Source organism: Oryza sativa, chromosome 10 (genome assembly GCF_034140825.1).
Source record: "Oryza sativa Japonica Group chromosome 10, ASM3414082v1".
Lineage (NCBI taxonomy): Eukaryota > Viridiplantae > Streptophyta > Magnoliopsida > Poales > Poaceae > Oryza > Oryza sativa.
The window spans coordinates 19,438,646-19,464,704 of NC_089044.1; the positions used below are offsets into that span (position 1 = coordinate 19,438,646).

A 26,059-nucleotide genomic window follows, 5' to 3' on the forward strand; every position below is an offset into this window, starting at 1 on the left:
GGCCCATCCCATCGCTAGTGCTCGCGGAGGCCGGAGCGGAGGAGGAGACGGACGCGGCGGCGGCGCCACCGGCGACGGCCTCTCCTTCGTCTCGTTCTCCGCTCTGCTTGACGGGAGGCGGCTCCTCCGCGCGTCCCCCTCTCCGCCGCGGTGACCGGCCGAGGGGTGCTCCGCCCTCCGCTTCTCCCAACCCCGGACGGGGCGCCGCCGAGCCAGTGCTCCCCGACGGCGGCGGCGGCGGCGAGGAACCCGTCCCCGACAGCCGAAACTCGGATCCCAACTAGGAGGAGCTGCAGAAAGCCGGCGTCTCCTACCTCCAACGGTGGGAAATCTCAAATCTCTCAAGTCTCATCTACTGATTTAGTTTTGTTCATTCTCTATTTCTGCTATTTCTGTTGTTATTAGTTCTCAAATGCCTAGATGGATAGATTGAAGAAATTACAGACTAATTGAAAATCATCAAAACTTTAGCTACTGAATGAGATGGGTGATGAAATGGCTCAACCATCACATGGTGAGCCAAAGACATGTGCAACAGCCAACAGTGCAAGCATTGAAAAAAAGGGAAGATATTTTTTCTTCTAACATGTAAGAACCCGAAAGATGAAGCTTCCTCTCACTATTTTAATTTCTCGTTAAGATGCGATTTTGTGATTCATTTATATCCGTAGGATCAAGATGGTGACAGTGAAGAAGAAGAAATCTTTGCCTGCTCTGGCTCACAATACTTATTTTCGTACTGAAGCTTGTTCATTATTGTTAAATTGAGCAATCATTTCCTGACTCTCATTCAGGCTTCGACTTGACTGCAAAATATGGATCTTTCTCCTTTCAAGTTGGATATTGATGAGCTACTAGCGGATTATACCGAGGTAATTTTGACTATCCTGCAATCTCTCTAGGTGTGTCACATTTATATCAGCTTGACGTTGCTGTTTTTCTTATTGGTAGGCAAATTGCACTGCATTCGCTGATTTCAAGAGATTGTGGATGGCAAAGAAATTTTCTTATATCTATGAAGGAAGACCTAAGACAAACTCTGGCGCTTTCATGCAGTCGCTCTTTTTGCATTGTATTGGTAGGCTGGCTTCCTGGAAATTTGCACTGACATACCCACAAATAATCTTTGGAGTCATTTCTGATCAATTTTCACTTTTTTACTATTACAGGTCATATGACATCTCAGAGTTGTATGCCTCAAAGATTGGCTGGACTTTACTGCCTTTACTGTCTTTACGAATCGCAACCATACAAGCCACATTTCAAGATCTATTTGTCTCTTGGTAATGCACTTGCTTTCGGTCACTAATTTGGTGCTTCTGATATCACTAGCCAAATGCCCATGCGTTGCAACGGATTACTGAAATAGTAAAAATTAAATCCTTGTTGAAAAATAATGATCTTTTATTTGGTTGAAACAAGATCTTTCATCTTTAAAAAAGAAATGAAAAATGCCATACTTAGGATTGTGGTTCTCAATGTGAGACATAAACATAAGTAGTTTCCAGTACTTGAATATAAATCGGTGACTCCAACCATTTTAACTAAATGTCTTTTTTCATATGATAATGAAATATATATTTTGATTAAAGTTCGAAATATGTACTCGTTAATAAATATGCAAAGCAATATAAGCTGCAGACTGCATAGTAGTATAGACTATACATACAACATGGGCCACATGTCAGTGATCGTGGTGGTGGTGGCACCGCTACTGTCTTTTAGAAGTAGTATAGACATACTAATATGCTCAGTATTTGTATGCAACAGAGGAGTTGAAGAAACTCAAGGATTTTGTTGTTGAGGCTAAGCAAAATGGAATGGCTGTTGTACCGTCACTTGTCAAAAGAATGCTGGACAAAGGAATGATTTTGTTTGGATTCATCAATCTACTTGGTGACTCAGGGGTGAAGCAGGTCAATGAGTTAACTGCATCTCAGAATAAGAGAGTGAAATTCGCATGTGACAAGTATGTGTTAAACTGATTCTCATTAGTATTTGTGATCCATTCCATTTACTATTGTCCTATTCAAACAAGAACACGTAATAAATTATTGCATGCTAATATTTTGTTGTTATCCTCCAGGTTGTTTATGAATACTCAGATAGACAGTTATATGCACATGGATTTGGTAAGGTTTAGCCTGTTGACTTAAATAACTTCTTTTTGTTTCTTTCATGCCTTTTTACATTATAACAAATGACAATACATCAACATGACCACAAGCCCATACTAGAAATCCTTTCATTTAGTTTCTCAAAATATTACATACCCTTCTGTTACTGACAAATTGATCTACGTCTAGGGTTCGGAGCTTGAACTTGATAAGATCAAGAAATCATCGTTGGATTATGCCAAAGCCAAGGAATTGGCATTTGCAGGTGCTCTTAGTTGTTTCCATTGCATTATATAGCTTTCAGTTTCTGTGTGTACTCACTGAGAACTTTATTATCAGTAACGATGATTTTGATCCTCCTCCTACTGGTTTTATCCTTTTTCTGCTTCACAGAGGCAAGCAATATTATCGATGTTGAAGATGCTAGGCACATTGTTCAGAATGACAAACTGCTGGGCGACAGGGTAGATGAAATCGTCAAAGAATGGGATGCACAGAAGGAGGCCTTCTACGAGAAGACGGGAGTACGTCGCGATGAACTAGCAGTAGTTGAACATGACGAATCAGGAGTACTCCCTCATGAAAACGATGAATTCGATGAGATTAGACAGCTGCTGCTAGAGTGAAAGTAGTGTACAACAGCATCCTCCTAAAAAAACAGATGAAATCATTCATTGGCTTACTGGAGTCTCTCAGTTTTTTTTTCCTTTTGTCACTCATATGCTCTTTTTGAGTGTTTTACTGCCCTGCTGTACGTTGCAAACAAAAACAACTTGTACATAGTAGTGATATGTTGGATGAATGTTACTATTACCATATTGCGTAGTTGTACATTGCAAGATTCATTTATAAGACATGGATTTCATAAAAATTTTGCAGAAATCTCAACAGAAAGAGTTTGAATTCCCGTGTTCCAAATGAGCCTGTGATATGTTTGATATTTTTTTCTCCATTATTTGTGCAGCAAGTTGATATCACTCGATGTTCTGATTGGTTCCTGAACTTATCAGCTCGAACCAAAATTTATATTTTAAATATTAATTTTAGAGTTGATTTCGATTTTTAACATAGTTTATTTTCAAGCAAATGACTTGGAAGTTGGAACAAATATATAAACATTTTACTTTCAATTTTTTTTCTAGTAACCGTTGTGGGTTTTGATTAGCTCGAGGTGATTTTTTTTGGACTGTCAGTCTCCCAGAGTCCAGAAGAGGATAGTGGAAAAAAATGTGTGAAAGAGAGACACGTGGCGCGCGCAAAAGATCCACGTCCCTCGACTCGCCCGCACCCCCGCCACTCCCCCTCTCCCCTCTCGCCGCCGTCTCTCGCCGCCGCCGCGGCGCTCGTCGAACACCTACCGCCCGCCGCCCGCCTCGTCGCCGGTGCGGAGCGCACCGGCGAGCGAGATGTGGCCCGCCGCAGCCGCGTCCCTCCACGTGCTCGTCCTCCCGCCACTCCCTCCTCCCGGTTGCAGGACGCGCCGAGCCGCCCCTGTCCTCGCGCGCCGCGGCCGTGGCGTGCGACATGCCGCGCGCCGCGACACGCCGCCTAACCCGGTGGACGCGGTCGACTGCGTCGGCACGGGCGCCGACGTCGAGTGCTACGTCGACGACCGCCCAGGCGCGGAAGTGGGGCCCATCCGCCGCGAGGCGACGCCGCCGCCCTCCCCGCAGGACGCGGTCGACTGCGTCGGCACGGGCACGGACGTCGAGTGCTTCGTCGACGGCCCAGGCGCAGGCGCAGGCGTAGGCGCGGAGCCCCTCCTCGCGCGGGTCTCCGAGGAGGAGGAGGATGGCGTCTCGGCCTCGGCGGCGGCGCTCGTGGGGAGGGAGTGGTGGGAGTGGGCGTCGCTGGTGTCGCCCTTCTTCTTCTGGGGCACGGCCATGGTGGCGATGAAGGGGGTCATACCCAAGACGGGCCCCTTCTTCGTCGCCGCGCTCCGCCTCCTCCCCGCCGGCGCGCTGCTCGTCGCCTTCGCCGCCGCGCGCGGCAGGAGGCAGCCCTCCGGCTGGGCCGCCTGGGTCGCCGTCGCCGCCTTCGGCCTCGTCGACGCCGCCTGCTTCCAGGTGCTCCCCCCCGCCATAGCTGCAAGGTGTTCGCTTCTTAGCTCTAGCGTGTGGCTGTGCTGTTCCTGAGCTAAAAGCATTCGTCTCATCTCGCAGGGATTTCTCGCGGAGGGATTGCAGAAGACATCGGCTGGGCTCGGAAGCGTAAGCTGAATTCTCACTGCTGTTCTTCACCTCCTCATACCTCGAGCAAGCCATTGATACTGCCCCCATTTTTTGTCAATTGAACTGATGGCCATGTTTTCAACTGAAATCTCCATTGCAGGTTATCATTGATTCTCAGCCATTAACGGTAGCTGTCCTTGCAGCGCTGCTCTTTGGAGAATCGATTGGCGCGATAGGAGTTGGAGGGCTCGTGCTGGGTGTCGTCGGGCTTTTGCTTCTCGAGGTTTGCCTTTGTATGCAGCATACATGATATCAGTATTGAACCTAGGCAGATAATGTTGATTACGGTAACAGGTTGTGTTAATATAATATTTTCTCGACGGCCATTGCATAGTTATAGCATTTCGAAGGCATAAGTTCCTTGTAGAAATATTTGAACCAAACCCACTTATTTGATTTGTCTTAATTCCCATAGCAATTCTTACAGGTTACAACAATTGCCTTCTGAATTATTCTATTACTGATATGTGGCAACTAATTATTCAGTACATACATGCTGTGTTATCCATAAAATGGTGTAAGTGGCGATCTTAGCTTTTCCAAGTTATGCTGTATTTTATCGAAATCAAACATGTGCTGTGTGAATTTAATGCCTTCTTGTATTGTGTGCTTACTCATTGATTGTGTATATCTGTGCTAGGTTCCAGCACTATCAGTTGAAGGGAATGACACAGCGATCTGGGGAAGTGGGGAATGGTGGATGTTCCTCTCGGCCCAAAGCATGGCTGTCGGAACTATCATGGTCCGTTGGGTGTCAAAGTATTCTGATCCAATCATGGCAACAGGATGGGTATGTTATTGCAGATGAATAAATAGTTTTTTTTTTAGTATAAGAACAAAGTGATGCATGCTCTAGAGCACAATTGATATTCTTTAGTTTTCTTGCTACAAATGTACCTTTTTACCATGATATGTTTTGTGCAAATGATTCTGTATGCATCTTGGAAGTGCTAATTTGGTCATTTTTATTATGAGGAACTCAATGTGTATACCTATGCTTTTCTGCATTGTGGATCTTAATGCATATTTCTGATAAATTGTGAGAGGAATCATGTATTGGAAATGCATTCATAGTGCAAGTCTGCAACATCAACTGGAATATGAATGCTCAGATCAACCTATAACTTTCAACTCTGTAATGGTTCTATCAGATTATGTATGTTGATGTGATTACAGCTGATTGTCATTCCCCCTGTTCTTTGGATAGTTTTGTTTGTTTTTGCAATTCTGAAAAGCCTGGCATTACACCATGTAAAATGCTAATATTCACATAATTACAGCACATGATAATTGGTGGCCTTCCTTTGTTGGTTATATCTGTTCTCAATCATGATCCTGCGCTGAATGGGCATCTTCAAGAACTTACACTGAATGATGTATTAGCACTTCTCTATACATCTATATTTGGCAGTGCTATCAGCTATGGTGTGTACTTCTACAATGCTACAAGAGGTAAGATCACTTCCCACTCATGTTTAGCATTTACTGGTATTGTCCACAAATATATTCTTTTAGGATTCCCATATGATTATGTTCTTTGCAGGTAGCTTGACCACACTTAGTTCTCTCACTTTCTTAACTCCTATGTTTGCTTCCATTTTTGGGTAAGATTCTTTCCCCAACATGTCAAGCTAAACATACATGACAATTGACAAACATGTAGCACTTGTTTTCTAATTGCTCTTCTGCCTCACCTTTCCTTCTCAGGTTCCTCTATCTGGGAGAGACCTTCTCGCCTGTACAGCTTGGTGGCGCGCTTCTAACATTGGTCGCCATCTATATGGTTAACTACAAAAGCATCGTAGGCGAGAAGTAAAAGGCCGTTGCAAGATTCTTCTGGAGACACTGGCACAGATGAATGCTGTACTGAAGCACCTGTAACATTTCATTGGCGCAAAACAGCAATGTGAAGATTTAAAGTACATCCCACGGTCCCAACATCTCACACAGCTTGAACTGTGAAAGAAGACAGGGATATGGTGGTATAACCTCTGAACATAGTTAGACTGGTAATTTGGGCATCAGTGCATACTTCCGAGGTTCCCAAGTTAGTCATCTACTTCATTTCGGCTTGCATTCTGAAATGGATAAAACTTGAGTGTCATCAGATGGTTAAAACATAGTTGCTATGAACTGTGTTGTGGATATCAAATTGAGGGAAGTTGCCCCTTTGTACAAGTAGTTTGGAGCATAAAAAAATAGTTGATCGAAAGGAAGCAGCTGTATATGTTGAGCACAAGCTTCGTCTATCGATCTAAGTTCAGACACTTTCCCTGATAAATACGAAGCATGTCCCTTTTGTGAGAAAAAAGGGAACTGTGAAACTGTAGTTGATGGTGCATGTATATATACGTGTATATGTTTTCCAACTGTGATATATTTTACAATTATTTTATATTTTAATTTTTTTTAAAATAAACATTTTATATTTTGCATTTTGAGAACTAGTAATATTGTCGTTTGAAACATAGTTTTCCAAATACCAAAACGGCTAAAAGCAGTACCACCACCAAATCGAGATTATCAAAATCTACTGCAATTCCAAATTCATCAACTTTAACTACAAGGCAGGTAAAATACAGTATGAATCCAATTCCAACCACGACATATATTGGATATCAAAATAGTTCCAAAACTTTCTGTACACGGTCGGTTTACATCTTCAGCCAAGAAAAACACAAAACCTATAAGTCCTGATATATTCGGTATATATTCAGCTGCAGGTAAACTCTCAAGTCTCAAGTCTCAAGCGGTATAAAACTCTATCCGGCAAATGTCAGTGTCATTTTGACAAAACGGTAAAACGTTTGCTACCATTGTCGCTGGGGTAAGTAAAAATCTGATGCCTCCTCTCCAAAGTCTGCAGCCATGGGGTTTCTTTGCAAGTTGCAACCTACTCTTCTCAGATGACACAGATCAGCTGTTCAGATCACATGGGGTGAGTGATGAAGTAGTTGTAGTCATGGTGCTGGACTCCGAGCTGCTTGAGCCAGGAATCCGCGGCGCCGAAGAGGGAGACCATCCTGTCACGGTCCCCTGTTCTCGGGTTGGTCCAGAGAGAACCCTGCAGCTTGTGCGCCGCGAGCCCGAACGGAGCAAGATGAGTCTTGCTGACCTTCTTCTCCGTCTCGTCGTTTCGCTTCCCGTTGGCCATGCTCTCGAGCGCGTAATCTGTGGATGAGGCGGAAAATACAGGTCAGCACGGTTCAAAATTAGTGCCAAGAACATCATTACCGCAACGCGTTGCAGTTCAAAAACAGAACTAAGGTGATCATCGGTGAAGTTTAATAAAGGAAAACAGTGCATAATATTTTTCTTCTTAATATGCATATCACTATCAAGCACACTGGGATGGCTCAGTTTAGACTCAAGTACCATTACCCACTGATTTTTTATATATTTGAAATGGACAGCTGGGGTGCCTAAGTGCTGTTGCACTCATTGCAATCCAAGCAACCTTGCACCAATATTTTATATAAGTATACAAAGAGCTCCTACCACTGTGGTAGAACATAGATATTTCTAGTTTTTAAGAAACAGCTGCATGCCTAAGACTAAGCACTAAAAGTCATGGCATGTGGCAAGACAGTCTCCTTCCTCCGCTTTATCGGGCAACCAAACTTCTGCCACTTATCCTCTTTTTTAAGTGACATCCTTATATATGCACTTAAAAGCTAAGGCATGAGACCTTTTGAAGCTGAAGTTGGAAGCTTGGATGCAAAATAGAAAGCTGTACAATCCCTTGAAGAAAACTTACAAACTCTTGCAAGCTAAGCCTGTGTTTTAAGCTAACATAGCATGCTAATGTGCAGTAAAAAACATATCTTGACATTAACACAAAATAATAAGAGTAAATATATTTTCTAAATTTAGCATCTAAAATGAAGAGGATAAAAGCATCAATGTGCTTGGTCTGAACTCTGAACTGTAAAGACCAATCAATCGATCAGTCGCAAGCAAGGCGACTGTTTTCTAGCTACATAAGTCCACAGTCTGAACACTAAAGACCACTCATCTGACCAGTCTCAAGCAAAGCAACTATTTTCTATATATATAGTTCATTTTCTGAACATTAAAGACCACTTGATCAAACAGTCCCAAGCAACACTACTGCGAAAGCTACACTGCTACAGTTTTGAGTGTCTTAGTCCTGGGATAGCATGTTGCCATTTAAGCATAGTTTAAACATATACTGATCCTGAGGTTTTTTTCCCCACAGGAACTGATTATTCTTGTGTAATGTATATCATCATGAGATGTAACAAAGAAAAAACATATAGTAAGCTATAATATTTTTGAATTGATATGCCTGCCTATGGCAACACTGTAAGCACACAAAGGGGCAATATCATATCCATTATTTTCATCCAGTAATAGAATAGTACCCTAGAATATATATATTTTTCGACTCTATCACAAGATTCAATCAAACTAGTACTTGTTAATGTCCCTAATGCAACAAATAGCATACCTTGAAATGAAGAGGAAATGGTATGATAAGTTAGGAAGCATGCAGATAAGTCCTTCACATTGCGCTGGTAGGGAATATGGTAGATGGGATACCTAAATATAGCAATATAAGTTAATGATAATGTTTAGCGTAATTGTCTCTGGGAACAGAATTAACAACCAATAATGGATTCAAGCTCCTGGAGACATCAGCTACTATTTAGAAACAAAAGAATTATAAAGTGCCAAAATTAACAGAAATGCTTCAATCAACTACCAAACCAAGCAACAAGGCGATTAGAACAACCATGAATGCAGAAACACCAGATTTACTATAGCTGTTTATAAGCCAGATTTTATGCTAATTGCCAAAAAAACAGCATTAATAGAGGTAAGCTTGATCAATACCAGGCAACTGACATCCAACTAGCAGGCGAAAGGTCAACACTTCTCAGGGATGTCAACCCAGGATAGCTCTGGGATAGTTCATACACCTGTAGAAAAACGATATAAGCATAGGAAAAAGAAACAGCTGGTCTAAACTACTATCACATAGGACATAAAAATTTACCTTGTCAATGAGTGGAATCCTTCCATAAGGAGAGCAAACCTCGAAGAACTCAAAATACATGTGCCCGTGGCGTTTTCTATTGCCACTTATTGCATCACAGTTAAATAATGAGTCTTCAGATGTTGAACTCCAAGATCTTGACATCTTCTCATTGTCCTCATCATCGCTCCAATAGTCCATGCCATTATCTTCACCAAAACTCCTACAGAAAAAAAAAACAGAGAGAGAACCGATTCACAATGCATCCAGAAATCGGCACAGACTCAAAATTCACGCACAAGAACGGATCTTTTGTGCAGACCTGGATGCAGTCTGGGCTTTGTTGGTATATAGCTGTATCCCTGACAAGTAGGGAACATAGTATTGGACTACTCTTTCCCCTCCATACAGCTGCACCGTAGTTCCAGCCCCGTACGCGCTCCACTCATAGTACTGCTCCCATAGGTCCGCGAGGTTGAAGTACTCGACGCTGTCCATCTCGGCGTGGTGCCAAGAATCGCTCGAAAACCGGCCATTCGCCTGGATCAAAACGAGCAACATCTCACTTTCAGTCTTAAGTTGACAAAATAAGCACAGCTAGTGGTAGCCCAGCTTAGCTAACCCAGATCGAAAAGGCACTCATATACAGCAGCTGATCAACATGCGGAAATAGAATTGACAATAGCAACCGGGAATTTAAGATGGCAACCGTATATCGCCACAGGCCGCAGCTACTTTCGTCCCAATTAGGCAGCACGGCAGCAAGCACAGAGCTTGATGGTACAATTGTCCTTATAATCGTACCAAGGAAAAGCTATATACAAGCATGGACGCACTATCAATTAATCAATCAATCTACCATTACCCACACCCCCCATCCTTTTCACGGATGCATTTTGCAATCAGGAAACACGCAGCAGCATGATCAATCTCTGACAGAAAAAAAAATAAAAAGAAATAAACAGAGAGCAGTAACTAGAATAATCGAGTAATGGGCAACAGATCATGTCAGCCACATCCACACCAAAAATCTCGCAAAGAACACGAAGCTTTAATCAATCGATCAATGAGAGAGAGAGAGAGGAGGAGGAGGAGGGGGTGACCTTGGGGAGGAGGTGCGTGTCGACGGCGGGGGTGGTGCAGTCCAAGAAGCACTGCAGGTTGGACGACGGCGACGACGAACGCCCGTACTCCTCCACCCACCTCCCGCCCGCGCCCATGGCGGCCTCCTCCTCCTCACCACTCACACTCACCGCCACCGCCGCCGCTCCAAACGCCAACGCAACCAACAAACACACGAAGAAACCGAAATCCGCCCGAGAGAGAGAGACAAAGAACCCACCGCCCCTTTGCTGCTGCTGCTGCCAAGATTGGAGAGGAGGAGGAGGAGGGGGAAGGGGAGGAGACTTTATGCGGACTGATGCGAGGAGGAAGAGGAGGAGGAGAGAGAAACTGGGCTTCGGTTTGCTTTGGCTTCTGTGTTTCTCTCTCTAGGTGAGGTGAGGTGAGGTGAGGTTAGTTTTCTCTCTCTAGGCGTCGGGGGAGGGGTTGCCTTGTCGGGCGCAGCAACAACGCAATCTCATCCCCACGTCACGCACCCACGGGGGAGGAAGGAGGGAATGGGGGAGAAGAGAAAGCTACGGGTACTGACCCGGTAGCCCGATAAGGCATTGTTCGCCTGTTCAGTTAATCCCTCTGGTAATGGACTGATAATTTGATTTTTAATCTCAATATCTTGTTTGGTAGAGGGGATGGAAATTGATAGGGAGTTTAGTTAGAGATTAGATCATTAATAAAAACGGATGGTTGAGATTTGATTAGACAAAGTAAAGGAGGAATTCCCTCCCAATTACCTGCCCCTACCCAGGTATTGAAAAAGAGGGAGTTCCTTCCTTAATTCCTCATCCCATCCCACTAAAATTCTCATATCTTCTAACCAAACAAAACACTTAATAGCATCATCCCTCTAAACTCCCAATCCCTTCTAAAAACTCCCTCCAACCAAACGGGCTGTAAGAGGATTTGAAAGGAATGTATTTCATGTCTATTGTAGTATGTACTCCCTCCCTTTCAGGTTATAAGCCGTTTTGACTTTAAGTTTGACCAAGTTTGTAGGAAAAAATAGTAGCATTTTTAACCAAGACAAATTTATTATGAAAATATGTTCAATTATTGATTTGATGAAACTAATTTAGTATAATAAATATTACTGTAAATTTAGTTAAACTTGAAACAGTTTGACTATAACCTAAAACGGAGGGAGTAATTATTTTTTAAAAAACATCTCTATTTTTTTTCCTACTCGGAATTAATCGAATAAGGCCTACGGGAGTAGATCGCCTGACTCACCAAACTAAGATGGTGTTGGTATGAAAATTGGAATGTGAGTTTGATTTTGTTTTTTTTTCCTTTAGATTTGTTTTGTAGTTTCTTCATTCATGAAATTATTCTTTGTATCTGTGTAATCTTCTTCTTAAATGAATGTATTTTTTTCTTCACTTGTTATTGTTTCAACATTATATTAGGCTGAAAACATATGGTTACTACTCGTATTTACGGTTATTTATTCTTTCGATGCTATATGATGTGCCTACGATGGTGAGACATGTATGACTTTATATTTACTTTATCAATCTCAATATATTTTCTTCAAGATATAGGATAGGGCGTGCGTGCACGTTTTAAGGGTAACTGCTCGCACGTGCATACGTGTTTATATTGTTTTTAAAAAGATAAAACAAAAGGGACGCGCCATAGGATACCAACGTGCACACAAGAAAGACTACTTACGAAAAAACTAGTTACTTGGTTACACTAACTAACGAATTTAGAGTGCCACATAATAAAAACATAATTTTACACATAATCTATGTGAGCTAAACACTCTGTTCTACTCATATTTTTTTTACATGTAAAGTTCTTTTTTTCCCTAAAAGATAAAGGGGGCAGACATTCTCTCACTACACTCCTACAAACTCACCAAACCCGTTAACCCGCAAAAACAGAATTGGATCAGTTAAATATTGCTTTCCATCTTTTGGAAGCCTTTGACTCTTTTTTTCCACCTTGTCATGCAGCCGGGCCCACTCTCCTGTATATCCAAAGCCAAGCCACGAAAGTGTAAAGCCACAGCAATTTTTCTTTTCTATGAGCCCTTTAAATAAAAAGGCAAAAATATTTTTTGTGGATCCGATAGCCCGGTAGATGGTGCACGCCCTCCCATCATACGTTTTTATGCAAAAATCTTTGTCCTGTTTTGTGAGTCACACTGGCCTTCACTTTGTGCCTTCCATGCTCTTGGCCCTACTGTGCCACACCCTCTAGCATGCAACCAATTTAAGCCCCATCTGGCCATTGCAAAGTTGCTTGGCTTTTCTTGCAACTAATTTTGTAGCCTTTTTTTTTTGCTATTATATGTTGCTTCTTATCTTATCCTTTCTCTTTTTGATGTACATTTCGTAGGGTTATTTCGGTTACACTTTATCCTTTTGCTTTATTGGTCATACTTTGGTGTTATGTATTGGGTAGAAGTTTTCTATCTTTTTTTTAGTTTTCTTCATGGATGTGTTTTAAGGTTTAGTAATGGGCTTCAGGATCCATGTGAAAAAAAAAGTGAAGCTTGTGGATTAGAATTCGAGACAATATCAATTTGACTGCTTTTACATAAATATTTTGCATGGGTACAATGTAATTAATTTATATGATACTTTGAAGATATGGATCTTAATTAAATTGATTGAACATCTATTTTTTGTGGATCTTTCAGATATAGTTTGTTAATAAGTGATTCTCATTCGCATATGGCTTTATCTAATTATTTTGTCTTGCAATCATAAACAGTGAACATATCCAGCTTCTTCTATTTCGGGTTATAAAGATCATGCTCCATTCAGACATGAGTGGTCTCTCCTAAATTCAAATACTATAGCGAATTCAAATATGGCACAAATAGGATACAAGCATAACCGTGCGAATTTAGACAATGTTTTGCTTTTATAGATGACAATGAGAAGATGTGGATTTTAATTAAAACAATAGGACATCCATTTTTGTGCATCTTTAAGATAGTAATTTGTTAATAACCGATTATTCCATTTAACCATTTCATTGCGTGTTCATGAGCATCTATTTTTATTTTATGAAATCTGTACATCATTCTAGCATGAGTTGGCTTTCTTAAATCCAAGTACTTCAGCAAAATCAGGCACAAACTAGATACAACCGTAACCATGTGACATGAGTTGGTCGATGTAAGTTGCCACCTGGCCATGGTCCACATAATTAGCTTGAACATATAAGTTTTGTTACTCTTCATTTAAAGGTCCAAAACTATTAGCTGTCTCAACCATAATTCTGATAGAATTTTTTTTGGTTGGATGGTTTAGGTTGGGGCATGCATGAGTCCCTCAATTAGTTGGCAGTACACTGGCCCTATTCTAAGCTTACCTAGCTGGAACTTGAATCTTGTCCAAAAGAAAGCACAAGAAAGTATTGTCTTGTGGGTAGAATTGGAATTCTTTTTTCTGTGGAAGTCAAGTGGAACCTGGCCCACCCATTAATTTGATCATTCCAACTATGAGAGATGATGTGATATTGGACAAGGGTATCTTCATTGGGGAACACTTGTTTCATTTTCTTTGAGAAAGGCATTTGATCCTGAATTCCTCCTAGCCTACATTTGCAAAGTGTAGCAGAGATGCTGCCATCCACAATAAATATAGTGGTGGTAGTGTATTGTAGCATCTTTGTTTGCATGCTCTGCGTATTTGGTTATTGTTTTCCGCCGTGTTTAGTTCCAAAGTTTTTCTTCAAACTTCTAACTTTTTCATCACATCAAAATTTTTCTACACACACAAACTTTCACCTTTTCCATCACATTGTTCCGATTTCAACCAAACTTTCAATTTTGGTGTGAACTAAACACAGCCTTCATCTCACTGCCTATTTTGTGTGTGCCTTTCTGGCATTCCTTTTCTGTGAGAGCTTGCTTGGAGAATGATTTAAATAGTGTCTGCCATTAGTCCAATATATAGAACAATAATCCAATCACCAATGTGATGTGTGTACTTAGGGTTACACATATAAGCCACTAAAGCAGCATCTTGATAATACTAGCTAGTTTCTAGTTTTGTAGCTGCATATATAGCACGATGGTGCAATAAATATAGTGCATATCCATTTTTATTATGATGGAAAGATATAAACCATAAGGGCATGTTTGGTTCGACGTATCAGCTTGTCGTGGGTCACGCAGTCCAATGACGTCCTAGACGAGGCAATCCACCAAAATCACATCATATGAAGTGATGGAAAAAAAAATTGCGAGGTTTTAGCACGAACAACAGACGATACAAACCCATGACACAAATCAAACATGATTGTTAGGGGATCGAATGAACCTAGCATAGACCGGTTTCATCAAACCAGACAACATCTAAATTTCTTTCTTGTAAAACATGCAAGACATGGATAACCGTAGTTCTCTTTTGTCAAATACCGATGCCTACAATTGATTATTTGTATGGGCTTCATTTTCATATTAATTTTATAAGCTTCATGGATTTATTTATGACATCCCTCTATTCGTCATATGTTAAAAGAGTGTGTTACTGGGTGTGGTGTCACTACTGAAGAACTGATCTTTACTCGGATGCAAAAAAAAAATACATTTATCCTGGTTCGAATAGGAACCAGAACTAAAGATCATTTCTAGCCACGGTTCAATAGTTGTCAAGCCCCAACGATCTTTAGTCCTAATTGGTGTTACCAATCCAGACTAAATATACTTTCACGGTCAGATGTGTGCAGTAGGTGGGATGATAATGCATGTGAGGGCCGAGGTGAGAGATCTTGAGTCCGAATCCCACATCCCACATATTTTTTTACTTGGTATGCATCTTTAGTCCCGATTATTTCAACCGGAAAATCCCTTTCTCCAGTAATGTGTGTGTGTTAGGTACATGTGCATAGGTGTGTAGTGTAGGTCTTCCTCATAACCGAACAAACTAACAGTTCGCAATAATCGGTTTCATCCAACGGTTAATTACTCAATTTTCCAACATATCCTTACATTTCTATTTCAGTTATGTACAAATTAACTCATGCAAATCTGTGGAATTTGCATTTTTTTTCCATTGCAATCCCCTCCCAATTCAGTTTCAAATCTGTGGAATTCACATTGTGCCTAACTCTGCTTCTAGAACTCTTGCTAAGCTCGAGCTTAGCTACCATCCAATTCCAATTACTGTCCAGCATCCACAACAATTGACCTGTCGTTTGAATCATCTTCGAATTCCGTGCCACTTGACAGCGAGCATCCGATGCTAAGCTAGCTTAAAGATAAATTCTACTACTACTCCTCGATAAAAAGAATTAGCTTACACGGCTAATGCACCTCTGGTTAGGCAGCTGATTAAGCTAAGCTCTGAGAGTGACATGTTTTACAGTGACGTGGCACTGAGTGATCCCCATCCTAATCCGGATTATGCGAAGAATAGACCATGGCCGCCCCCCGTGATCCTGTCCATGTCATCACAGCTATGCACTGACAGTGGATCACTAATTATTTGCTTTTTTAAAAAAAAATTGTGGGGATTGGTTTAGTTTAATTTTCCGCCATTCCACAGGGGTTGGTGGAATATTTAAAAAGGATACTTGTTTGTGGGAAATCCGTATGAAGTCGACTTGGATATATGTTTGGTACATAGCTTTAGATCCAAGATTTTTTTAGAGCTATGTTATTTAACTCATGAAATATATGGATCTAGATATATGATTATATTGATAGCATTTCAATGAAATATTTTGTTCATATTTTATAAAAACACAGAATTTTAAACTAATAGTATAATTTAATTTTCTAGTAAGAATATAAAATATGTAGAGTTGTGCCAAATAGGTTTGGGCCAGGCGATTTTGGTTGAGAGAGTGCGCGCTTTGTAATTTTAGTGGATTTGGATTGTTTCCATGTAGTAAGGTTGTGGTTTTTAATGATTGTGTGTTTTCTTTTCGTGTGTGAAATGGTTGGTGTCTTTTTTAAAAAGTGGCGAAAATTTCTAGCGTACATACGAAGAGATGATGGGATTACAAGAGGAGGGGCAATGGAGAGGCCGAAAGTGACCACACTAAGAAATCTGAGAAGAAATGACTAATGAGACTGATGGCTTTAGTCATTTCATTAATGAAACGTAGGTGATAATTATTGATATCTTGGCACGCAATTGACTGCCCCTCATCTTGGTAACTACTGTCTCCGTCCCAAAATAAGTGCAGCTGTGGATATCCGTGCCCAACATTTGACCGTCCGTCTTATTTAAAAATTTTGTAAAAAAATTGAAAATATTTAGTCACACATAAAGTACTATTCATGTTTTATCATCTAATAGCAATAAAAATACTAATCATAAAAAATTTTCAAATAAGACGAACGATCAAACGTTGAACGTGAATAGTGCAAAACTGCACTTATTTTGGGACGGAGGGAGTAGTCCATTTCTTCACAATATCAATTGTTAGAGTTTAGTTCATGAGAATATGAAGTATAATCTTTTTAATTAGATCTAGGTAGTCGTCTAAAATTTTAATTATTCCTCCTTGTTTGTGCTCTGGTTTGATCTCATATTGCTAAATCTTGCATCATATACGACTAACATGAACTGTCACTTACACACAATTAATAACATAGGAATTAAATCGATTGTTAGCAATGGACAAGTAAGGCTGAAAGTAACGTAACATAACCATTTGACACACTCCACGACTCCCATATATAACAGGACATCTCTTCCCTTTTCATCGTCGTGTTTTCTCGTAACTACATTAAATAGAGGATAAGAATTATCGTTGTTGTACACTGTGCCAATATTCAAAACGTACCCAATGGTCGAAAGCTCCGAACTCCAAAACAAATATAGGAATCTTAGTCTTAAAAGAAAAACATAAAGATGCATGGTGCTGAAGTTATAAGTACATAGCTTTCACCCACTAAGAATTAAAATCAAATCCTAGTGCAAACAAATATTACACATATACGAGTATATTTTCAACAAAAATTCAACAAAGTCAATGGTAAATTGTTGCCTTCGCCCCTTTGAGAGTGCATTAGATAACACATGTATTCATGGGATATAAGCGTAATGTGTTTGTGTACCGATGTATAAATCTACGTGTGCGCGTCTTTCGTGTAATAAAAGAATACGACATCGCATGTTTGGAACCGCAACTCGATGCCGTGAGAGCATGCTTCGATCGGTGTTAATATTACAACGTCTTCAGACACGCGTAGCACGGCTGCACATTCGAGCCATATGTATCACCAGTTTAGCCATGCATCCGGCCGGCATCCGAGGCCAATGGAAGCAGAGGAGGAATTGAAGAAAGGGACAGTGGGCAGTGTGCATCGCTACTTCCCTAGCTTTAGCATGCTATGAATTGTGATGTGTGTGGCCATCGTTATCGTTATCAGGATCTAATTAGCTAGCTATTCCCTCTGTCTCGTATTATAAGGGCACCTGTAGTCCTGGTTCGATTAGTATTGTCGAGCAAAATTTTGATTCGTCGGCGGCAATGTGTGACATCGATCGTGGGACCCACGTATAAAAAGAATCTCTAATCACATGCGTCCATCCCTCTCTTATGCAGCCAACCAACGGCTACAGATCATCTTTTCATCGCTGAGTTCGACTCTTCTTCTTTGGTCGATTTTTTGCTCTGAAACATCTAAATCAAGTCACTGTGTAGTGTGTTGTATTCAATTTTTTCAAACATGGTTCGGTTTTACTTATACACGGGAGATGCTCTAAGTCGTTTTGATTTTTTTCCTAGTCAAATTTCTTTAATTTTGACCAAATTTATAGAAAAATAAAGTAGTATTTTCAACACCAAATAAACATATTATCAAAATATATTTAATGTTAGATTTAAGTTTAACTAGGAAAAAATCAAACGACTTATAATATGAAACGGAGGGAGTAGCACACAAGATGACTTCACTGGACTATTTGAAACAGATTATTTGTGTCACGCTCCAAACAATATATATTTTTTACAAACTTTTTCTTAGTAAATTATTTAGACAACTTTTTATGCTATTTATTAAGTTTATTTTCAAAATAATTAATTTATCCATAAGTCAAATACATAACCTACGTACAACAACAGTGCACTCAATAATTTGTTTCAAAGCTATTTGTTAGATGAGGCAGGAACGAAGGTTAGGTTGGTGTCATGTGTGGATTCGGTTAGTGATGACTGATGAGAGGGATAGTATTTAGTGCCATGTCATTAGCTTTGCCAACTTTGCACGTCCCTCGGGGACATGGCAAGGCACAGTAGAAGTGTGATTTCTGTGGATGCATGGATTTCAAGGGGTTGCATAAATTTTCTTGTGTATTTAGTTTTTTTTTCCTCTCGTGGGGAAGACGTGTTTGGTTTGCAGCCAAGGAGTGAAATGCGTTGTCGGTCGATTTTTTTCTATGTTATTAGTTTTGTGGTAGTGGAAAACAATATGATAGACATGTTTTGTTTGAAAAAAATGCAGTGGTCTTTTCTATGATGTGTGGACTAGGTTAGGAAGAATTTGGCACACCGGTGGCAATGAAATATTTTATTAAACAAGTAGAATTTGCTTATGAGAATTACATTAATTGTGGGAGACATTCTTTTAAAAAAATGGAATTGGCCATGAACCCTATGGTAGGCTAAAAGAAGGAAAACAGACACGTCCAAGTCAGTCCTAGGACATCAACCTATGGATGCCAAAGTTAAACAACCTCCCCACTGCTATATGCAGCTTGCCTATTCCCATGTACTCCAAAGTTTTAATATTATTCTCAAGTACTACAAAGTTTGCATATTAAAGTTAACAAAATAAGCTAGTATGCCATCCTTGACCTTTTGGTAGGAACTAAACAAACGCTCCTACAGCTGTTATGCTCCTTATCCCCTATCCTACCCATACAGTCAAAATCAATCTAGATATTTTTAAGAGAAAGCCAAGTACTAGATATCTAGACAAAATTAGTCACCTTTGACCTTTTGAACTTGCCTGATCCACTCAAGCTGCCTAGTTGTTAATTTGGCAATACCCTACCTTTGTCGGTTACAAACATTTCATGTTTACGATCATATTCAGTCAAAAATATAAAATTTAGCACTCAATTTTACATCAAATAAATTTATAAAACCTAATAAGTTTGTGACGTTACTAGTATTTTTCTAAGCATATCTATTTATAGTTTTTTAAACTAAGTGTCTAAAAAATTATTGATTATTAGTACTATAAAATTATATCTGAATCTTATCATAAACGTTAAATATTTTTGACCGAAAAGATTACCACTACCCCTTAATATTGTTAGGCATTCCATGAGATGAGTTTCTATCTTTTAACATGGTTCACTGAAATGTGAATCATTTGGTCGTAGGGTTCATATACTAGCCACCTAAGGGCATGTTCAGATCCCCTATCAAAATTTTACACCCTGTCACATCAAATATTTAGACACATGAGTAAAGTATTAAATACAAACGAAAAAAATAACTAATTATATAGATTGCGTGTAAATTGCGAGATGAATTTTTTAAGCCTAATTGCACCATGATTTGATAATATGGTGCTACAGTAAACATTTGATAATGATGAATTAATTAAGCTTAATAATTTCATATCGCGGTTTACAGTCGGATTCTGTAATTTGTTTCATGATTAGACTATGTTTAATACTTCAAATGTGTGTCCGTATATCTGATGTGACACGCCAAAACTTTACACCCCTAGATCTAAACACAACCTAAAGTTTAGATAGGATCGGTTTCCCGTTCCATGGGCAGTACTGCCCATACTGTGCAGCCGGCCGGCACAGCTAACCTATCCAGCTGCCTGAATCACCTGGTCAAAAATCATCAACTGCTTGTTATTGTTAGCTGGGAGTCTGGGACAGCTTCTGCTTCTCCCTTTCCATGTATCTAGTGTGCCATGCTTGCAAGTAATTGTAAATATGCAAATTGCAATATATGCAGTGTGTGTGTTGATCTTGATCTAGCTGACCTTTTCTTTGTCAAACCCGCAGCAATAGCTAGCTAGCCCATGTGATTGGTCCTGACTAATTAGTCAGCTCACAGTAATTAACACGGTTGGTTGATTGATTAATCGGTTTATTAATTTGTGTTAACACGTTTGCTGACCTGTGTTGTGTGACTGACCTAGCTAAGCCTTGCACATGTGATGTGTTGATCACTTCTAGGCTCTAGCTAGCTACCCATTCCTGTGTTGTAGCACATTGGTTTTTGGTAGTTTATTAGTACTTTGATTAGGTTGGTTGATGAGTTGATTTGGGCTTTGTGATGAAGGATGGGTTATGACTGATTAAGCTGGCTGAATGCTTTTAGGAGTTCAGGTTTAGAACTGTTCAAAGATTGATTTGGGGGTTTCTTTTTTTCTTTTTGTTTAAGAAAAGAGGACTCAAGTTGTTCAAAGATATGAGAGGGCATGTGCAATTGGGGAAGCATTCCTATGGTTTCTATTTTCTTTGAAATTTGGATGTCCTGTAGAGAAGAATTGAAATCTTCTATTGCTTGGAACATTTCTGTTCCATTATCAGGTAAGCACACGGTAATTTTATCACTAGCCATGGTAACCGTGTAAATAAGTAATGAGGTCTGAAAATTGGGAGTGTATCTTTCCTACATTGATGTAGTAATTGTGTACGATTTCCTACACAACAAATGGTTAAGGCACCGTTTGATTCAGCTTATTGACTGAGCTACTTCCTACTCCTACTTGCTAAATTGTCGTAAGCATATTTCTCCGCCTGTTAATTGATTTTGTCCTTTATAAAACTTTATGTATTTAAGTTTCTTAAAAAAAATCAAATAAATCTTTTATGCTAGTGATCTGCCATATTTTCAAGACACCTATCACTCTATCAGCTCAGCCTACCAGCTGAATCCAAATATGCTTAAATCCTTCTGCAAATAGAGGGGTGTATTCTGGTAAAAACACATTTGTGTTCGTTCGTCTTAACAACTTTTAATAGTTCAGATTCATAACTATAACTATAAATGCTTATATCTTATGACAGAGAGAGTGTATATTAGTATATCACTACTTGTTACAAATTATACATGCCATGTGTGTATTAGTCATATTATATTTTTCATAGTACTTCATTATTTGCATATCTGCACATGAAGTTGACTAAAACAAGACATGTTATATATTTATGGGTCCCTATATTTATTTATATATGTAAGATCCCTAGAAGTACTGTGTCGGCACAATGCTGATAACAAGAGACCATCCATGCAGCTTGAGCATGAACATGAGCAATTGACCCATACAGAAATTAGAAATAGAGAAAAGGAAGCGGCAATTATTTAGGAAAATAAAAGGGGAATAATTGAAGGTTTGGAAATTGTGATGCGGGCCTTTCTGGGACTGGCCCATCTCGTGGAGGGAGCTCTCCCTTACATTGTGCATTTGAGCCCAACTATTCTATTCCGGCCCAGAATATTTTCCCACCTCTAAAAAAACGATTTTGGACAAATTTTCTCCTCTAATTGCTAAATGTAAATAGATTATAATTGCATTATAACTTGTATGTAACTATAATATAATTTATGTGTAACTTTTACATAATTTTAAACCATTGGATTTATTTCAAGATTCGTGCAAGTTGGGAAGAAAAAAAATTATAGCGTACGTACAATTAAGGAGATTCGGTCTCACAACCTGCTTCGTGAAAATGGAGTGTTACAGTCGGATTTTTTTTCAAAGTTACATACAAATTTTTTTTCAAAGTTACATACAAATTATATTACCGTTACATGCAAGTTATAATATAATTATACTATATTTATAAGAAATTTTGTCTGTCAAATGTATATAGCTATAAAAAAGGGTGAATTGGATTTGTGTGATTGCAAATGTACATATTCAGATAAATGTCATTACAATTCGTCTATTCGTAGCTAAACCACTGAAATTTTACAAAATTGGGGATCGTGTCACTGCTGTCACATCATCCATCTCCTTCCTTTTTCGTCTTCTTCTTTATCTCTTCATCTTTTTCCTCCTTGTGGGAAAAATGGTGACGGAGCTCGCCATTGTCTGATAATCTCGCCACTGCCATCAGAAAAAACAGGAGGACAAATATGGCGATGGAGCACACCTCCGTCTCCTAGACAGGACGAGATTGTTGTCGCCAGAAAAATCACAAGGAGGAAAACAAATTGACGATGGAGCACTCCGCCGTCTGAGACCTCATCACCGCCACAACGAGCTTGCCATCATCGTCGCCACCTGGGGCCACGGAGGAGGTGGTACACTCTAGGGTGGTGCGGGCTTGCCGGGGGTAGATAGAGGAGGAAGAGGATGAGGACGAGCATCTCGCTGCACCAAGCAAAGAGGAGAGGTGAGGGAAGAAGACGAGAGAGAATGTAGAAAATGGAAAATAAAGGATATGGGTGGAAAATGTGGCGTCACTAGCACAGTTTTGATTTTATAAAATTTCAGTGGCACGACTACAAATATAAACGAATTATTATGACATCTATTTGAATAATCACATTTACAATGGGATCCAATTTACAATGGGGTAGATAGAAAAGGGAAAGTCACTGGCTCGATCTAGGCCGTCGGTTTTGATCGATCGGACGGTGAAGAACTGCGTCTCCTCCGACGCTTCACTCCTCTCCTCGCTTCGCCGGCGGCAGCTTCCCGTGCGCCGTGCCCGCCGGCGCCGCCAGCCACCCTCGCCTCGCCGACGGCGCGATGGGATGTTAGAGACCCACTCAACAATATAATTTCAGAAATAGCAGTGCCAAATCCAACACAGGGAACAACCAAGTCTGTTACAATAGTGGAGTGGTTTTGAGGTGGAAGATGGAAGGATACAAGGGCTAGAAGGTTCTAGTAGCTTCTAGACTAGTAGAGAAGAAGGGAGATAGAGGAGAGATCGACAAAGAGACCAGCCAGCCTCTAGGTCGCCGCCGCCGCTATTCGCCGCCTTGGTCAAATGAATCTGTTCGATCGATCTCCTGTAAGCTGCTGCTGCTCATATATTTTTCAGCTTGGGCTTGCTTGGGCTTCTTGGCAATGGGCTGACCAACCCGTGGTGTAGCCAGCGGCCCATGTGCAGCCCACCCGAGTCCCTGACAATCCCCTCTTCTTGAAATTTGGCTTGTCCCCAAGCCGATGAAGAAAACCTCCTGGATCCCATGGTACCTGTAGCTCTTGTATTTCCTTGGAATTGCTCACCTGTAGCTTGATAACTTGCTCTGTATTTGTCTGTCTTGTACTGAATGTCTCACATTGCAGCAATTGTTCTTTCTTGATATCACCTAGTAACAAGTGGCGTATTGGGCACCCCTCTTTTATGACCACCAATAATTTAACAGACCAATAATCCCTGTTTGCAATTGATGCATATATCATCTCTGAATCTGTCCCGATATCAATGGAAAACCTTGCTGCAGCACTACCATCACTAGGATTGTTCTCACAGAAATCAAAAATGGAATCATAACCACATGTCTTGACCTTCCTGTTCTGATTCTCAGCAGCACCTCTAGCAATAATCCCAGAAATCCTTCTGACCCCAAAATGTATCCCCGCTGGACAGTTAAACAACTGACCATTGTATAATATGTTTGTTGGGTTCTGTAGCCAGCTCTCAACATGATTAAGTGTCATGCGCATGGACTTACAAATTTTGTAAGTTCTTCCCTTAGCTATATCATTTAACCCTTCTTGAGCCTCCAACCAACAAGCTCCATATATATTTTGAGTAGAAGATGGAACTGACAGAAATGTTGTTGTCATTGTAGCAGCAGGAATGATCAAGTAGTTGCAGCTTATTGTACTTAGGCCATATAACATTCCCTCTGTAACTTTTTCCTCACCACCCACATAATGGAACTGTTCCAAGTTAAATATTGCCACCAATGTATCCTTATGAGCTCGATTAGATTTTTCATGATTTAAATCTCCTTTAGGTGCACAATATAGTGCAACAGAAGGTGTTTGGTCTCTTATGCAATTTGCACTGCAAAAATCATATCCCATCAAATGTGCAAAAACTGGTGCAGGCCATGGGACTTGCTCACCCCACATCACGCCTCCGTTATATTGACTTGGTTGTGGGTCAGGCCACGGTTTCAGCTCTACTTCCGTCAACCATGTGTTTACCAACAGCCAAAGTATTATGGTTCCAATTTGATTTGGTGGTGGCCATGGTGGCATGAAATAAAATATTATCCCCAAATAATTGCCCGCAGCCCAGGGCACATACCACTCCTTCCATCTTCTAACCACTCCACCTGAGCAAGGAGGTGGCCATGGGTTTCTCTTGGGATGACTCATCAACAGCTTCTTGTAGCCCTTGGAGCATTTGGTCGAACACCTGTTGAGCGCCACCCATTTTAGGCAGAAATTGGAGTTTAGCTTTTGTGCCATGACTAGTGTGGCCTTTCCCGAGGATGCTATTCCTTCTGGCGCGCCAAGCAATAGTGAGTACGCAACCCCAGCCTGGACAGTACCGGTGTTGACGTTGGGGCCCAACATCAAATGGCTTGGGTGCATCACCTTGGGAAGGTGAGTGGTGTCAGTGCAAGTTGCTTTCTCGTCAACCATCAACTCCATGGACTGACTTGATATCGGAACGACCTTGAACACACCCATCCTACTTTGGAACGCAATCACACCTCTATCAGTGACACCGTTGACATCGGGGCCGAACAACAAACACTTGGTGTGCGTCTCCTTGGAACAAACACGGGGGTCAATGATGGTGGTGCCGGTTGCGCCATCGGTGGCTACCAACTCTTTGGAGTCCACGGCAGTGTTGGAACATGTAACCACCGCAGCCACGGTGAAATCAGGCTCGACGTCGAGGCTTGAGCATTTTGTCAAACACATGATAGGCGTCAACTCGGGAAGGTCCTTGCTAATGATGAAGGGCATGCGATCCTTCCCCTCACCATCCCCAACCTCCAGGATGATCGTCGGAGTAGCCCCCTCGTCGTCGTAGATGGATCTCGCTATTGTGCTCGGGCTGCTGCCATTGGAGCACTCCATCGAACAGGTGGTGGGCGTCACCTTGGACTGCTCATCCTCAACAAAAAACTGAAGGTCTTCAGCTTTCTTCTATTCTTGGGGCATCCACGAGTCTATTGCTGCCTTGAGAGACAGGAAATCTGCTCTCCTTCTTTGGTCTGCCTCCTCCCGCCTTCGCTCGCACTCCTCGAGCATCCTCAAAAAGCATGTCAAACTTGTCCTCACTTCCCATGGCAGCTTGCTTGATGAGCTTCGTGGGGATTGGCTCTGATACCAAATTGTTAGAGACCCACTCAACAATATAATTTCAGAAATAGCAGTGCCAAATCCAACACAGGGAACAACCAAGTCTGTTACAATAGTGGAGTGGTTTTGAGGTGGAAGATGGAAGGATACAAGGGCTAGAAGGTTCTAGTAGCTTCTAGACTAGTAGAGAAGAAGGGAGATAGAGGAGAGATCGACAAAGAGGCCAGCCAGCCTCTAGGTCGCCGCCGCTGCTGTTCGCCGCCTTGGCCAAATGAATCTGTTCGATCGATCTCCTGTAAGCTGCTGCTGCTCATATATCTTTTAGCTTGGGCTTGCTTGGGCTTCTTGGCGATGGGCTGACCAACCCGTGGTGTAGCCAGCGGCCCATGTGCAGCCCACCCGAGTCCCTGAC

The 26,059-nt window shown here is 40.9% G+C and overlaps 3 protein-coding genes across 5 annotated transcripts; 2 read left to right on the top strand and 1 right to left on the bottom strand.

Moving 5' to 3' along the window:
• On the top strand, positions 1-2,988 carry LOC4348989 (uncharacterized). Of its 3 annotated transcripts, none has more exons than XM_015758083.3 (9): positions 1-322; positions 472-588; positions 672-872; positions 952-1,078; positions 1,170-1,283; positions 1,771-1,969; positions 2,087-2,132; positions 2,307-2,382; positions 2,511-2,988. In XM_015758083.3, exons 3-9 carry the CDS (start codon positions 816-818, stop codon positions 2,741-2,743), a joined length of 852 nt encoding a protein of 283 aa, XP_015613569.1. In that variant the 5' UTR covers positions 1-322; positions 472-588; positions 672-815; the 3' UTR covers positions 2,744-2,988. The 3 variants fall into 3 exon arrangements, with proteins under 3 accessions (XP_015613569.1, XP_025876770.1, XP_015613568.1); XM_026020985.2 differs by having other exon boundaries at positions 795-872; XM_015758082.3 differs by lacking the exon at positions 472-588 and having other exon boundaries at positions 795-872.
• A 371-nt stretch (positions 2,989-3,359) lies between these two features.
• On the top strand, positions 3,360-6,717 carry LOC4348990 (WAT1-related protein At3g02690, chloroplastic). The gene is made up of 7 exons (XM_015758085.3): positions 3,360-4,183; positions 4,280-4,327; positions 4,449-4,571; positions 4,989-5,138; positions 5,629-5,800; positions 5,892-5,952; positions 6,056-6,717. The coding sequence occupies exons 1-7, from the start codon at positions 3,524-3,526 to the stop codon at positions 6,162-6,164; spliced, it is 1,323 nt and encodes a 440-aa protein (XP_015613571.1). The 5' UTR covers positions 3,360-3,523; the 3' UTR covers positions 6,165-6,717.
• Positions 6,718-6,932: 215 nt separating this feature from the next.
• LOC4348991 (uncharacterized) lies at positions 6,933-10,713 on the bottom strand. The gene is made up of 6 exons (XM_015758086.3): positions 10,451-10,713; positions 9,670-9,887; positions 9,369-9,570; positions 9,206-9,291; positions 8,820-8,911; positions 6,933-7,519 (listed from the first exon to the last, which is right to left on the bottom strand). Exons 1-6 carry the CDS (start codon positions 10,565-10,567, stop codon positions 7,278-7,280), a joined length of 957 nt encoding a protein of 318 aa, XP_015613572.1. The 5' UTR covers positions 10,568-10,713; the 3' UTR covers positions 6,933-7,277.
• Positions 10,714-26,059: the final 15,346 nt, after the last annotated feature.